Here is a 14,856-nt window from a genome sequence, read left to right on the forward strand (position 1 = left end):
TTAACGAATAAGAGCCATAACCTCAAGTAAAGCAATCAGATAACATCCTTTGTTTTTTTAAAAAAGACCATTATAAAGGTTAACAGGTTCAGATATCCCCTTCATTTAAGACCCCTATACATGTATTGCTATGTTCGTGTTTCATACTTCCAGATAAACATCAAGAAATATAAATGAGGTGAGTATGTTTGCTAATGTGTTACCTATCTAATGTAGGATTTAATGACAGAACTGACAGATTGTACCTGGACACAGTCTACCTTTCTAATGTAGGATTTAATGATAGAACTGACAGATTGTACCTGGACACAGTCTACCTTTCTAATGTAGGATTTAATGATAGAACTGACAGATTGTACCTGGACACAGTCTACCTTTCTAATGTAGGATTTAATGACAGAACTGATAGATTGTACCTGGACACAGTCTACCTTTCTAATGTAGGATTTAATGACAGAACTGACAGATTGTACCTGGACACAGTCTACCTTTCTAATGTAGGATTTAATGACAGAACTGACAGATTGTACCTGGACACAGTCTACCTTTCTAATGTAGGATTTAATGACAGAACTGACAGATTGTACCTGGACACAGTCTACCTTTCTAATGTAGGATTTAATGACAGAACTGACAGATTGTACCTGGACACAGTCTACCTTTCTAATGTAGGATTTAATGACAGAACTGACAGATTGTACCTGGACACAGTCTACCTTTCTAATGTAGGATTTAATGACAGAACTGACAGATTGTACCTGGACACAGTCTACCTTTCTAATGTAGGATTTAATGACAGAACTGACAGATTGTACCTGGACACAGTCTACCTTTCTAATGTAGGATTTAATGACAGAACTGACAGATTGTACCTGGACACAGTCTCTACCTTTCTAATGTAGGATTTAATGACAGAACTGATAGATTGTACCTGGACACAGTCTACCTTTCTAATGTAGGATTTAATGACAGAACTGACAGATTGTACCTGGACACAGTCTACCTTTCTAATGTAGGATTTAATGACAGAACTGACAGATTGTACCTGGACACAGTCTACCTTTCTAATGTAGGATTTAATGACAGAACTGACAGATTGTACCTGGACACAGTCTATCTTTCTAATGTAGGATTTAATGACAGAACTGATAGATTGTACCTGGACACAGTCTACCTTTCTAATGTAGGATTTAATGACAGAACTGATAGATTGTACCTGGACACAGTCTACCTTTCTAATGTAGGATTTAATGACAGAACTGACAGATTGTACCTGGACACAGTCTACCTTTCTAATGTAGGATTTAATGACAGAACTGACAGATTGTACCTGGACACAGTCTACCTTTCTAATGTAGGATTTAATGACAGAACTGACAGATTGTACCTGGACACAGTCTACCTTTCTAATGTAGGATTTAATGACAGAACTGACAGATTGTACCTGGACACAGTCTACCTTTCTAATGTAGGATTTAATGACAGAACTGACAGATTGTACCTGGACACAGTCTACCTTTCTAATGTAGGATTTAATGACAGAACTGACAGATTGTACCTGGACACAGTCTACCTTTCTAATGTAGGATTTAATGACAGAACTGACAGATTGTACCTGGACACAGTCTACCTTTCTAATGTAGGATTTAATGACAGAACTGATAGATTGTACCTGGACACAGTCTACCTTTCTAATGTAGGATTTAATGACAGAACTGACAGATTGTACCTGGACACAGTCTACCTTTCTAATGTAGGATTTAATGACAGAACTGACAGATTGTACCTGGACACAGTCTACCTTTCTAATGTAGGATTTAATGACAGAACTGACAGATTGTACCTGGACACAGTCTACCTTTCTAATGTAGGATTTAATGACAGAACTGACAGATTGTACCTGGACACAGTCTACCTTTCTAATGTAGGATTTAATGATAGAACTGATAGATTGTACCTGGACACAGTCTACCTTTCTATGTAGGATTTAATGACAGAACTGACAGATTGTACCTGGACACAGTCTACCTTCTAATGTAGGATTTAATGACAGAACTGACAGATTGTACCTGGACACAGTCTGCTGCAGAGGTCCACAGTTCCTCTAACTTCGGCTTGATGGCACAACTCAGCGCAAGACTGACACTTCTCGGTTTTTATGTCGAAGTAGAAGTCCTTCCGGCACGCCGACATTTTGCCCTTAGCATCAATACCCAATACACTCGTTCATTGCACGACACGTTTCCGGGTCCTGACCTCCCTTTGTCAGTATAATCGATAATATTGCTGTAGCCGTGTAATAGTGATCGTAGCGCTCCTATTGTCATGCTGAAGGTAATCGCTATATCTACTCCGATATATTAAACGTTAAGGCCAGAGAGTAACCAGAATTGATTCTGCCCCGATACGGATTCATGAAACATATATAGTCATAGGGAAAACACACGTTATGATGAATGTTCGTGGTGTCCATGGCACACACATATAATACACCCTTTGGACTAAAAGCGAGAAAAACATTATCAATATTCATGATAAATCTCAATTAAAAGTAGAATCAGTTTTTAATTAAATATATCATGAACATGTATCAATTAGTAATGATATCGGGTATTTGGTAGTCAAGTGATGGGGCTTATTTAACGCATTTTATCATACACTGAATCATTGTAGCTGATTATTGTAACAATGTTCAAAATTTGTATTCTTAAATGTTTGTTAACACCATACAGGATCGATCTGAATCATAGCAGCATGCCCATTTAAAGCTTGGCAAAGGTGGGACCACTCCAGAAACCTGTGGCAGGCGGTTTGAGATCATATCTCCCCGATTTGGCTTCGTGGGTTGTTGGCACCGTTACTGTGCTCTAGGGTTTGCGTGAAATGTAACCGTCATAAAAGCGGCATAAAAATATACTCACTCACTCCCAACAAAAAGGTCTGAAAGTGCTTCTTTTTTCGTAAATATATGATTATTAAATGAATTAAGAGGCTGCTATGTGGCATTTTATTACCGAAGAAATTATCTTTCGATATGATGGCATCTGCTTTCTCTTTTTGCGTATAATTGCACGTGATCAATGAAGATAGTGTTATGGACAAAGACAATCTTTTAACACTTTTCTCCTTGTATTCAGTGTGCGAAATAGTTCCCAAATTTTGCTAGCCAGTCGGGTTAGCTATGCCTGAAAGTTACCTGCCCACAAAATAATTCACTAGCCCGAAATTTGAATGTAGAAACTAAGCAAAAGATTACAAAAATAGATGAGAATAAGATACTGTCGGTATGACACGGGTTTTATCATTAAGATGCTAATATGATGAACATTTTTATCAGGCCACAATTTTGCATGATTTAAAACTGTATTATAATTTCAAGTCGGAGAGAGTGATATATTTACAAAATGACCCCTTGAAAATTCACTAGCCAGTCGGGTCAGTGACTGGAGATTTACTGACCCGACTGCAATTTTACTAGCCATATGCAAGCGGGCCAGTGGCAATTTCGCACACTGCTTGTATTGTGTATCGCCTAACGATATAGATCCTTGAATCCATGAAAACTTCGATTGTTGTAAGAACTGAGTTTAGTCACTTTAGTTACTAGAATTTAAAACGTACGTTTCTGTTAAGCGTGGCCTATTCAATATGAAATCAATATTAGTCATGTATATTAACATCTTTGACAATATATTATCTATATTTCTTTTTCTATTAGTCTTGTTCGACTACAGAAGTATATACTTCAGTGTCCAGGGCTTGTATATCCTGGTTTCTCTTAGTAAGTGACCTAGTTGTATCCGATTACGCCAAACAGGGTCAAGGTGCCATATGTCACACCCACGCGACCATGAATCATTCAAACTGAAATAAGTCAAAGCCTGGCGTTGTCAAGACATGCTAGACTAGGTAATTGTTAATAATGGTTGGTAACTGAATGATGAACATAACTAGATATTTCGTTTATATAAGCAGAATATAAGATGTTGTTCACAATCATTATGATCTGAAATGCCTTAAGGAAGGGAGTGTTGCCATGTATGCCATTCCAAGACCTGAACATGCCAGAATGTAGTTGTATTGGAATAACCTTGCATGGTGCCGGTGTCTAATGTAAAGGGGAGGTAACTCAAGACCTTCTCCGAGTGTGGCTCGTTGAAAACAGTATCACAAACAGACCATACTTTCCATGGAGAGGACGAACTTGCTTTCTTGTTCAATAAAACGAAGATGAGTATCATATTAACAAGCAAAGATTGTGAATTTTTAAACTTGTTTATTTTGAACCTGTTTTATATATTACACTGAATGGGTTAGACATCTTCCATCACCCTGATGGTCATCCTCGGGATGTGTTAGAGGGTTTCCTTCGCCAGTCAGGAGTTCTGAAAGAGGACAAAATTAAGTGTGAGGCATATATGCTTGGTATTCACATTTACGATTCACGATGGTTCTTACAACAAGTACAGTGTGTGATATTCACGTTTTTTCAAACCCAAAGTCTGTTTACGAAAATCCTCAGAACAAGTATTCCTTATTGTTCTAATTATGTCATCGTGTTGTAATCAAATGTTGTTATAATCAAACATATGAAAAAAGAAACAAGCTGATTCACACGCAATATACCTTCACATTTACACTGTCAGTGTAGCATACTGAAAGTGATGTGATTGTGGCGATGTGTTGTGTTTGGGTAATGGGTCGGAGGTGTGAGAGACGTTGTGGCTGTAAGAGTGGAAGCATCCAGTGAATGAAATATATTGGGTGGATGAAGCTGACCTTAGAAGTTATGTCAATTATCGACAGCTAACAGGATCTGATGTCTGTGGTTCATATTTAGTGGGTATTGGTGTTAGTGGGTGTTGGAGAGGGTAGCTGACAAATACCTGGTATGGGTTTAGATGGACGCTGACAGAAACACTTCTTCCTCCTGATCAAGAACACACACAGAACGCCAACTGCAGCAACCGCCACCACACACGTAGCAAGTAGGATGACCACTGTGTAAAAAGCATTATGAGGTGAGATGAGGTGAAATTGGGTTTAACGTCGTGCTTGAGAATATTTCGCTCATATGACGATGTGCATGTGTGTGTATATGTGTGTGCGGCTGCTTGTACTAGCCCAGACTGAAGCTGGTTTTATAGTGCTAGCCCACTGAGATACCATGCCGCAGTGAAGCATGAATACCCCACTCAGACACATTATACTGACTCCGAGCCGACCAGTCCTTGATGTACCCATTAATGCCGAGCGCCAGGCAGGGACCAACAAGTACCATATTTTAACGTCTTTTGGTATGACGCGGTAGGGGATCGAACCCGCGACCTTCCGCTCTCTGGGCGGACGCTCTAACCACTACACCACGGAGGCGGTCAAAAGGCATTTTGATTATATTTAGTAATTATACAATTATACAACAATTATGTTATCCGAAATTAATTTGCTTAACAAATTCTTCATGTACAAAATTCACTGATTAAGTTAGTACTACGGCATACATTTATTTGAAACAGATATCACAGAACCACAATATTTTACAATGCACGTACATGAGTAAGGTAGGTTGTAGGTGACGAGTGATTTGTTCTGAGAATTTGTCATGGTTGAGTCTTGTGGAGAGACAGTTGTAGTGCTATTACCAGGCCACTCTGCAACAAAGCAACAACATTCCTTACCAACTTTAACAATATTATGTAACCAAAATAGGTGACCGGAAATAATATATTCACTTTCACAAGATCAAATATTTATAAAGGAGAACAAACTGACCAGGGCAGTGACGTCGACATTTTTCTTCATGGTCCCGTTCATGTGATCCAAGATGGATGCAGAGACCCTCACAGGAGTCACATCGAGACACAACGGCATCATAATAGTGTAGATATGGGCATTTCCTTCCGTGTGGAGATTCTCTGCGACCATATCCTAGAATCAAATAAAGGATTCATAATCACGTGGTCTCAGTGAGATAGATACTGAAAGCACATTGGGATACCACCCACGAAATACCTATGCACCTTTGAAGTTGAATACTCTTTCATTGTATCACAGTTACTAATAAGATGTCGAGATATAATTAATGTAGTACTGTGTATACGTTTTGCAACAACATACAGACTTGTTATTACATTATGACGCAATGCAAATAAAGCTAGAGTCAATCTCACCTGGACATTTAGTTTCGCATTCGGCTGTTGTTTTTTGCACCTCGGAGTTCTCACATATATGACTGCAAGGGTCACAGTTGTCGGTTCCAGTATCATAGTACGTCCCTACTTCACATATCGGCTTCCCTAGTACTGTGCATAGGAACACAGACGCCAACACGAATCCTACTATGTTCGAACTAGGCTTAACCAATGCCCTTCGAAAATCTGTTTCGACTGAGTCGGGCATGACAGTGATAAATCCTATCCAAATGAAGTCTTCTTTCCAGTGTCACGTTACCCCAGCTCTGATTAAGGAGGTGTGTGGGGACCCTCCTGTGTCTGGTGGTGGAGACGAACATTATGGTGCTTTGAGAAAGATTCACCATGCTATATATCCTGGATTACCTTGCGTATGACCTCTATAGCTCACGCCACCTATATTTAGTCACGTGACAGTGACGGGAAAACCCAACGGACAGTGACGGAAAACCCAACTGTTAGCTTTTCTATCTTTATTCTTATGTTCCTGTTCACTGGAACTAAAGACACGTCATAAGTGTGACAGATCTTTGCTCACAAGATCCCTGGACCAAGGCTGCAGACTTCAGATATCGGTTTAGTCCATTTATTGCTACTTCAAATACCAACTGACTGGGTGTAACGATTGTTGTATGTCATATAGTAAACTCACTCACCATTTTATAGATTAAATCAGAACTAATATCCACATAGTCGAATAAATGCCCCCAGCAAGTATGACCACACGACTGTATTTAATCAACTCTCCATAATGTTCAGCGATTTTCATTGATGACAAAAAAAAAGGCAAAATACCATTGTTTATTTGTTTTATTCTTCATGGGTAAAGTGCAATGTGCATCATACAATTAACTATCATATCTAAAAACGAATTTATTCAAATGATATTCTAGATGTTTTGGAAAATGAACCTTATAGATTTAATGTGAAACTATACATGTATATTCTATGGAATCCTGGAAGGGACATTGTCGCAATGCGACAAATGGGCGAAATGTCGCGTTGTTGCGATGTCGCGTGTCGCATTTTGGTTTATTTTGCCTGACTTTACTTGTTTTTGAGAGGGCAACAATGCGACATAGCGACAATGTCCCTTCTCGGATTCCATAGAACTGTGCTTTCTCTGACTGGTATATATTTGGGAAAAGAGCGACTGAATTTCTTTCCTCAGCAGAACTGTTAAGGACACCAGAGAAATCAGGACGATGCCCACTGCCAGTATAGTGACAGCATATTCTGCCGCCGAATACCAATCTGAAAAATATGTCGTTTTTTTTCGTTTTATAAGTATTAAAGCCATCCCAAAACTGAACTTGATCCTTAGATAAATTAGAACCAAGCTGTTGCCATTTGTAAAATGAACTGATGCAATTGATAAGTGGCGCTTGTCTTAGCGTTCAGTCAAATCAATCGATCAGTATTATTTTTTTAATCCACAAAGTTAGAAGCAACTCACATTACTTTCACACCAACACGAATCCTACTATGTTCGAACTAGGGCTTAACCAATGCCCTTCGAAAATCTGTTTCGACTGAGTCGGGCATGACAGTGATAAATCCTATCCAAATGAAGTCTTCTTTCCAGTGTCACGTTACCCCAGCTCTGATTTAGGAGGTCTGTGGGGACCCGCCTGTGTATGGTGGTGGAGACGAACATTATGGTGCTTTGAGAAAGATTCACCATGCTATATATCCTGGATTACCTTGCGTATGACCTCTATAGCTCACGCCACCGATATTTAGTCACGTGACAGTGACGTAAATGGGAAAACCCAACTTGTAGCTTTCTATCTTAATTGTTATGTAATTTCCTGTTCACAGGAACTAAAGACACATCCTAAGTGTGACAGATCTTTGCTCACAAGATCCCTGGACCAAGGCTGCAGACTTCAGATATCGGTTTAGTCCATTTATTGCTACTTCAAATACCAACTGACTGGGTGTAACGATTTGTTGTATGTTATATGGTAAACTCACTCACCATGTTATAGATTAAATCAGAACTAATATCCACATAGTCGAATAAATGCCCCCAGCAAGTATGACCACACGACTGTATTTAATCAACTCTCCATAATGTTCAGCGATTTTCATTGATGACAAAACGCAACGCAAAATACCATTCTTTATTTGTTTTATTCTTCATGAGTAAAGTGCAATGTGCATCATACAATTAATTATCATATCTAAAAACGAAATTATCCAAATGATATTCTAGATGTTTTGGAAAATGAGCCTTACAGATTTAATGTGAAACTATACATGTATATTCTATGGAATCCTGGAAGGGACATTGTCGCAATGCGACAAATGGGCGAAATGTCGCGTTGTTGCGATGTCGCGTGTCGCGTTTTGGTTTATTTTGCCTGACTTTACTTGTTTTTGAGAGGGCAACAATGCGACATAGCGACAATGTCACTTCTCGGATTCCATAGAACTGTGCTTTCTCTGACTGGTATATTTTTGGGAAAAGAGCGACTGAATTTCTTTCCTCAGCAGAACTGTTAAGGACACCAGAGAAATCAGGACGATGCCCACTGCCAGTATAGTGACAGCATATTCTGCCGCCGAATACCAATCTGAAAAATATGTCGTTTTTTTTCGTTTTATAAGTATTAAAGCACATCCCAAAACTGAACTTGATCCTTAGATAAATTCAAACCAAGCTGTTGCCATTTGTAAAATGAACTGATGCAATTGATAAGTGGCGCTTGTCTTAGCTTTCAGTAAAATCTATCGATCAGTATTTTGTTTTAATCCACAAAGTTAGAAGCAACTCACATTACTTTCTCGGGATTCAAACCTATATCCTCACAGCGGATTTTTTATTAAGTTATTTTCGAGTGTATTGCATTCAATAACTCGAATTGCATGTGTTATCTAAATCAGGTGAAGTGATGAGTGGTTTTTATCTAAGCGCTCCAGCTACCTCGATGCGGCTTGTAAACAATTAGTGTCCAGTGATTGATGCCATGAGGACGCAGAACCATTTAGCCTGACCACCAACAATCAGCATTGGTTACTGGCAAAACATTTAAACAGGCATCCCACAGGGATAGACATTTTGTGACAAGGGACTGGTCATTATTGCATGACGAGCAACTAAGATTTTGCATAAATGCGACAATCATTGTGAAAAAACTAGTGGTATCCAGCGTGGTTGTATCCAGACAATCTCTAACTGATTTTAGTATTATGATCTCTTCATTCGACATTCGGAACTTACAGTGTTCACTGCTTGAGATATCGTGTGATGGTAGGGTTGCAGATGTTGTTGTAGCTGGAGCAGTGAGTGTTGCTGTCGCAGCCTCCGGTAGCGATACTAAAATACACAAAGAGTAATACAACAACTCCAGTAGGCTCCAATATTGTATGATGTGAGGTCAAACTGTTAAAAACGAAGTACTGCATGTCAATTAAATGTGCGTCGGATTTCAGTTATGTTTTAGCTGTACTATCGGCTGAATTGAAGAGATGTCAGTGGACCGACCATAAGCTGACAAATCCACCAATAGTTATATTGAACCTGTGCATGTCGTGTTATATGCTCAGGACATGTGGTAGTTGTACCTGTTGTCAGACCTTTGGGTTGAGTGAATAGGTTTAGTTGTACTGTAAATAATCGAGTCTGGACCAGACAATCCAGTGATCAACAGCATGAGCATCGATCTACACAACTGGGAACTGATGACATGTGTCAACCAAGTCAGCGAGCCTGACCACCCGATCCCGTTAGTCGCCTCTTACGACAAGCACGGGTTACTGAAGATAAATATTCCTAACCCGGACCTTCACCGGTCAACAACATATGAAGTCCATGTTACCTGGACATAGTCTCCTGCAGGGTTCGACAGTCCCTCTGACCTCTGCTTGATGACAGAGTTCATTACAAGGCTGACATGTGCCAGAGGCCGCTTCCCAGTAGAAATCCGTCGAGCAACTGCCCATGTGCCTCCACGGGGTTGTTCGATCTGTATTGTGCAGAAATGTTCCTGTTTAAAAATAATAATTTGGTGGAGAACAACATTTCACATGCCTGTTTTGTAATATGGTGATACTGAAGAAATAGCATGCTAATATTTATTTGAGTAGTGAAAGAAATGAATTCCATTGATTATGTAATTATGAAGTCCAACAACAGTACGGTATCGCATAAGGTACATGTGTAGCATCAGGTAGTATTTGTAGACTACACATTGACTATATAAATATGTACCTTATTTTTCATGTTTCTACAGCACAACTTCCCTTTAGAAAGATCCATAAGGGGATCAGTTTCAAACATTTGCCTTATTTTATGTTTCTGATTTAGCATATAAAAAGTTGAAATGAATCGATGAGAAATCTGTAAGGAGAATATGTTTCAAAAGTCTAAATATTTTTCTCGCCTGATAATAAAACCTGTTGAAATGAATCAATCTGAAGTAGAATTATCAAGCCTTAACATCTCTTTTTATCACCTGTTCAAACTAAACCATACATTTACATGTTTCCATATATTTAATTGTACTAGGAAAGTACAAGTACATTTTGGTTGCTTTCGTATTGTTGAAGTTATACAACTCGCCTGTGTCATTTAGTCCGTCCTTTATTAGACAAGTGATAGTTCGGTGTGTTGTGACGTTCACCCCCCATCAGTAATAGCAGGATGTTTCCACAATATGCTACTCACTCACTGTGTGCTAACACCGTAGGTGCCGCCAGTGGAAGCATGGAATAGTGTCGTTCACTGGACACAGAAACATTCTAAGTTTAGTTTTCACACGGCATGGCCATCGAACTGGATGTCTTCGAAATGCACCGATATGGCAAATACTCCGCATTAATCAATAAAATAGCAGCTTTTTCTAAACATTCTAATTATTATGTGTGTTACGCTCATTTTGTAACGTAACGTAAAACTACTATTTCCATACCAATAATGTCAACCCATGCTTGTCGTAAGAGGCGACTAATGGGATCGGGTGGTCAGGCACGTTGACCTGGCTGACACATGTCATCGTATCCTAATTGCCGAGATCGATGCTTGTGCCGTTGATCACTGGATTGTCTGGTCCAGACTCGAATGTTTACAGACCGCCACCATTAAGTGGAACATTGCCGAGTGTGGCGTTAAACAACCAACCAACCTATAGTATCAATAGTGAGTGAACCTGATTCTATCTATATATTGTCAAAGGCAAGATGTGCAATGTGCAATTCCAATCGTTACATGTCGACGTGTATCTGGGTATTGAATTTGTTATATATCCTGAGAGAAACAAATAAAGGAACACAGGAAAATTCAAGACTTAGTGTTCCTTTAATATTTTCAATTGTTCATCATCAGCTTAGAATAGCGCTGTGGGAGGAAATCTGAGAAAAAATATAGGAACACTGATATGAAGTGGTGTTCTCTTATTTGTTTCCCTCAGTATATTTTATATTAAATCTTCACGTATTTGGGCATATTTTCCCCGCCAACTTCACCTCTTGCAAGTCTTTAAGTCTAAGCTTAAAACGCATCTCTTCAAGAAATATCTGTAAACGCCAACCTTCCTGTACATATAACCTGGATATATGTTATGCGCTTAGAGCATGTCCCTGAGTGATGTGGATGAGGCGCTATAAAAGTACTATTATTATTATTATTATTATTATTATGTTTTACAGATTACAGATGAAAATTGCAGCAGAGAGGGTTCGGGTGATCCTGGCACAGTCAGGCTGGTAAGGCTCATCATCAGCTCAGGGCCCTCGCCCCCTCTACACGCAGCCCAGACAGCGAATGGGACTTCTCCCAGGAAACACTGCCTAGTCGCAACCACCAAGAACTTTCCGGAGAATATGAAGGCTCCCTAACACTGCAGCCTTCTGCATTACCAAGAGTGTCAGAAGGGCTGTGCTCCAGGTGGAGAACCCGGGCACTCTCCTGATCTGCGCCAATAGATCAGGAGGTACCAAACCAAGGGCACCGAGAACAATGGGGAGGCTGACGACAGTTTACTTGGGATGCAAGCGAGACATTTCAAAGGCGAGGTCCGCATACTTATCATGCTTTTCCCGAATTTTGTCAATCACATTGGTGTCAAAAGGGAGAGAAAATTCAATGATTGTAACGGTAATATTATTAACATTCTAATAAACATAAAATAATCTGTTACAGAAAGGCACACGGTATGGCTACACATTTCCCATTTTATAATGACCTTGTCACGGGGAAGTGTAAGCTCACTGAAATATGCCGGAACGAAACCACCACGTAACTCTTCGATAACTATAAATAACTGACGCGGAAGGCAAGCCTAAACAGGTCAGCACACGCCCCATAAACAAAATAGTCCCCCCTATTAATATGTACTATTAGATACTCATCTACATATCGGTCATGGACGTTGTAGGGATTGTCTGTGCTTGTTACACATCGGCAAATTTTATAAGTCACGATACAAAGCTCATTACAAATGTATTAAAACTAATTTATGTGTTGAGTCTTATCCTAGGTATTGGCTTTGAAAGATGATTCGGAAGAACCGTTTAAAAAAAGTCCATAGTGAACACTACAACGTATTCACGTGACCAATGCTTAACTAAACAGAAGAACTGTTACCTCTATTCTCATTCGTGATTCCTCTTTCGGGAGCCTGGCGGAGTAATCTAGATAACACGGGGCTACTTTAATCTGCATACAATATGCTACAATACAATGCTACAATACTAAACTTGAAAGAAATATAGCAATCAAACAAGTATCCTTAAGAAGTATGTCATGGCTCAAAGTTACCGACTATTCGGAAAATTATAGTATAACGTAAATATAAGCTATATATGATTCATCTTAAAGGTCACATGCAACGTAAAACACAACTTTGCAGATTCTGATACCTTTCGGTATGGACATACCGAAACAAATAGTCAAAAATGCAAATTCAACTTATAAAGTTGAAAAATAACGCGATGAAAAAAACAGCGCGAAATCGGAGTTCAAACGTTTCACTAATTTTCCCCAGAGATTTCTGGGGAAACGGGTTTCAACAGCTGGGCTGCGCCCATAGCACGTGCGCAAGTAAATAGGTTCACGCAGCTTGGAAGCGGGTTGTCGGGTGAATACTCGGTGAAGGCCTTGGTGTGAGCTATTTTTCTAATGTTTTGTTGATATCTCACAGGCGCGAACTTTTTATATGTTATGACAGTAAATTAACTTCATTTGTCTATTTCACCACACGTTCTTCTTACCGAGACGCTTTCTCAGTTCGATACTTAAAAGCAATGTCATTATTTAGCGTTGACTCAGTTTCTAACTGTGATATAGATATGTCGTTGTCACAGACAAAACTCAATGTCTTGTTTTATTGACACCTGTGTGTCTGCCTGCCTGTCTGCTAATGAAAATATTCAATACACAACTGCAATCACTGACCACATGCAATTCGAACTTAACACCAATCAGGCTATACACCATAAACAAAACGCATTGATTTATGGCCCGAGTTCGGTCTCTGTCACATTATGTAATTACACAGACAGGCAGGTGTGATACTTGAACACATGACATGTTATGATGTCTGTTGATTGCAAAATGTTATACACAAAAAATGAGCATCTATTTACAAAACCCATCATCTCTATATACACACACAATATGAGGCCTGAAGGCGGCATCTGCTAATGAACCAGCCGTTACACCCACCCGCTCTGACTGGGTTCGGTATCCCGGCTGCTTCGTTTCGAGGGAGGTAAACCCAAGTACAAAATATTGCACTTTTGATTTGCGATTATACGCTTATAATTTTGTTTATTTGTTTTTTCATAATCAGCAATGCATATTATATGTCATGAAGAAGTGATAATTGTGTTTTAATTATGTTTGATTTTTTTGGTTGCATGTGACCTTTAACATATTTCAATCACTGACATCTCAACAACAGGACGTGACGTTTTTCCAAACCACGTGACCCTTGCTATACATCTACCCATTGAGATTCTGTGAAGAATTTAGTTGGACAACTGGCCCCTAAGATTTCAATGTTATAGCAACAAGTCTTTCTGTGATTAGTTGTCAGGAGTGCAATCTGGTGTAACCGGTTGTTTTGTTATCTATGCATTAAACGCACCTTTGCATGCATTCTCCCCTTGTATCGATCACTGTACAATGGGGGCAGGAATGTAAGTGGTTAGGAGAAGTAAAGCTAGACTGTGACATGAACTCTCACTGACATTTCAAATGGCGTCACTTAGTTGTGTTTGAGCCCCTGCAATTCACACACATACTTTAATCTTAAGCATTCCAGTGCGTGGATCTGTACTTTACTGGGAAAGTGTGATCCCAAATATAACATATGCTACATTTGACTACTTTCTAAACGGCATTGTGCATTCACAGTTCTAGCAAACTTGATTATGTCCCTAAAAAGCCACTTTGTGTATAAGCTGACTCCGATCTGCTTGTGATAGAAACGGAATCGTACATTCGAATGACTTTCCATAAGATTGTGAATAAAGTTTAAGTTATAGTACTCACGGAAATAGAAATAAAATTGGTGCTTATTTCGTAGTTTTGAACATAACTAAAGTTTGACTGTTAAATATTCATGACTATCGTTATTATGGTAGTTTGAATGACAATTAGAGGACCAAATTTAAACGCCTAGTTAACAATAACATACTTATTTTAATATATAAACTA

The 14,856-nt window shown here is 39.1% G+C and overlaps 1 protein-coding gene and 1 long non-coding RNA gene across 6 annotated transcripts in view; both read right to left on the reverse strand.

Moving 5' to 3' along the window:
- LOC124259289 overlaps positions 1-3,170 on the reverse strand; it is a 95,926-nt gene extending 92,756 nt beyond the window's left edge. Inside the window, exon 1 of one of the 3 annotated variants that reach the window (XR_006893810.1) lies at positions 2,070-3,170. This is a non-coding gene — a long non-coding RNA (uncharacterized LOC124259289). Of the gene's footprint in view, positions 1-245; positions 259-2,069 lie in introns of those variants that run through there. The other 2 variants (XR_006893809.1, XR_006893811.1) reach the window with 2 other exon arrangements.
- Positions 3,171-4,259: 1,089 nt separating this feature from the next.
- On the reverse strand, positions 4,260-12,840 carry LOC124259281. Of its 3 annotated transcripts, none has more exons than XR_006893807.1 (9): positions 12,781-12,840; positions 10,016-10,183; positions 9,418-9,513; positions 7,925-8,770; positions 6,171-6,587; positions 5,773-5,928; positions 5,553-5,651; positions 4,887-5,000; positions 4,260-4,385 (listed from the first exon to the last, which is right to left on the reverse strand). XR_006893807.1 is itself a non-coding variant. In XM_046693388.1 (5 exons), exons 1-5 carry the CDS (start codon positions 6,397-6,399, stop codon positions 4,300-4,302), a joined length of 684 nt encoding a protein of 227 aa, XP_046549344.1. In that variant the 5' UTR covers positions 6,400-6,507; the 3' UTR covers positions 4,260-4,299. The 3 variants fall into 3 exon arrangements, 1 of the variants encoding a protein (XP_046549344.1); XR_006893808.1 differs by having other exon boundaries at positions 10,016-10,162; positions 12,781-12,831; XM_046693388.1 differs by lacking the exons at positions 7,925-8,770; positions 9,418-9,513; positions 10,016-10,183; positions 12,781-12,840 and having other exon boundaries at positions 6,171-6,507.
- Positions 12,841-14,856: the final 2,016 nt, after the last annotated feature.

The sequence above is a fragment of the Haliotis rubra genome, unplaced genomic scaffold, assembly GCF_003918875.1.
Source record: "Haliotis rubra isolate DU_JTF1 unplaced genomic scaffold, ASM391887v1 Scf716, whole genome shotgun sequence".
Classification (NCBI taxonomy): Eukaryota; Metazoa; Mollusca; class Gastropoda; order Lepetellida; family Haliotidae; genus Haliotis; species Haliotis rubra.

What these genes read in the sequence shown, in the direction of transcription:
- LOC124259281 (XM_046693388.1), bottom strand. Translation starts at nt 6,399, where the DNA reads ATGCCCGACTCAGTCGAAACAGATTTTCGAAGGGCATTGGTTAAGCCT. An exon ending in ATGCGAAACTAAATGTCCAG is followed by an intron (nt 5,929 to 6,170) that starts GTGAGATTGACT and finishes ATTTGATTCTAG; the next exon opens with GATATGGTCGCAGAGAATCT. An exon ending in TCCATCTAAACCCATACCAG is followed by an intron (nt 4,386 to 4,886) that starts GTATTTGTCAGC and finishes GTCCTCTTTCAG; the next exon opens with AACTCCTGACTGGCGAAGGA.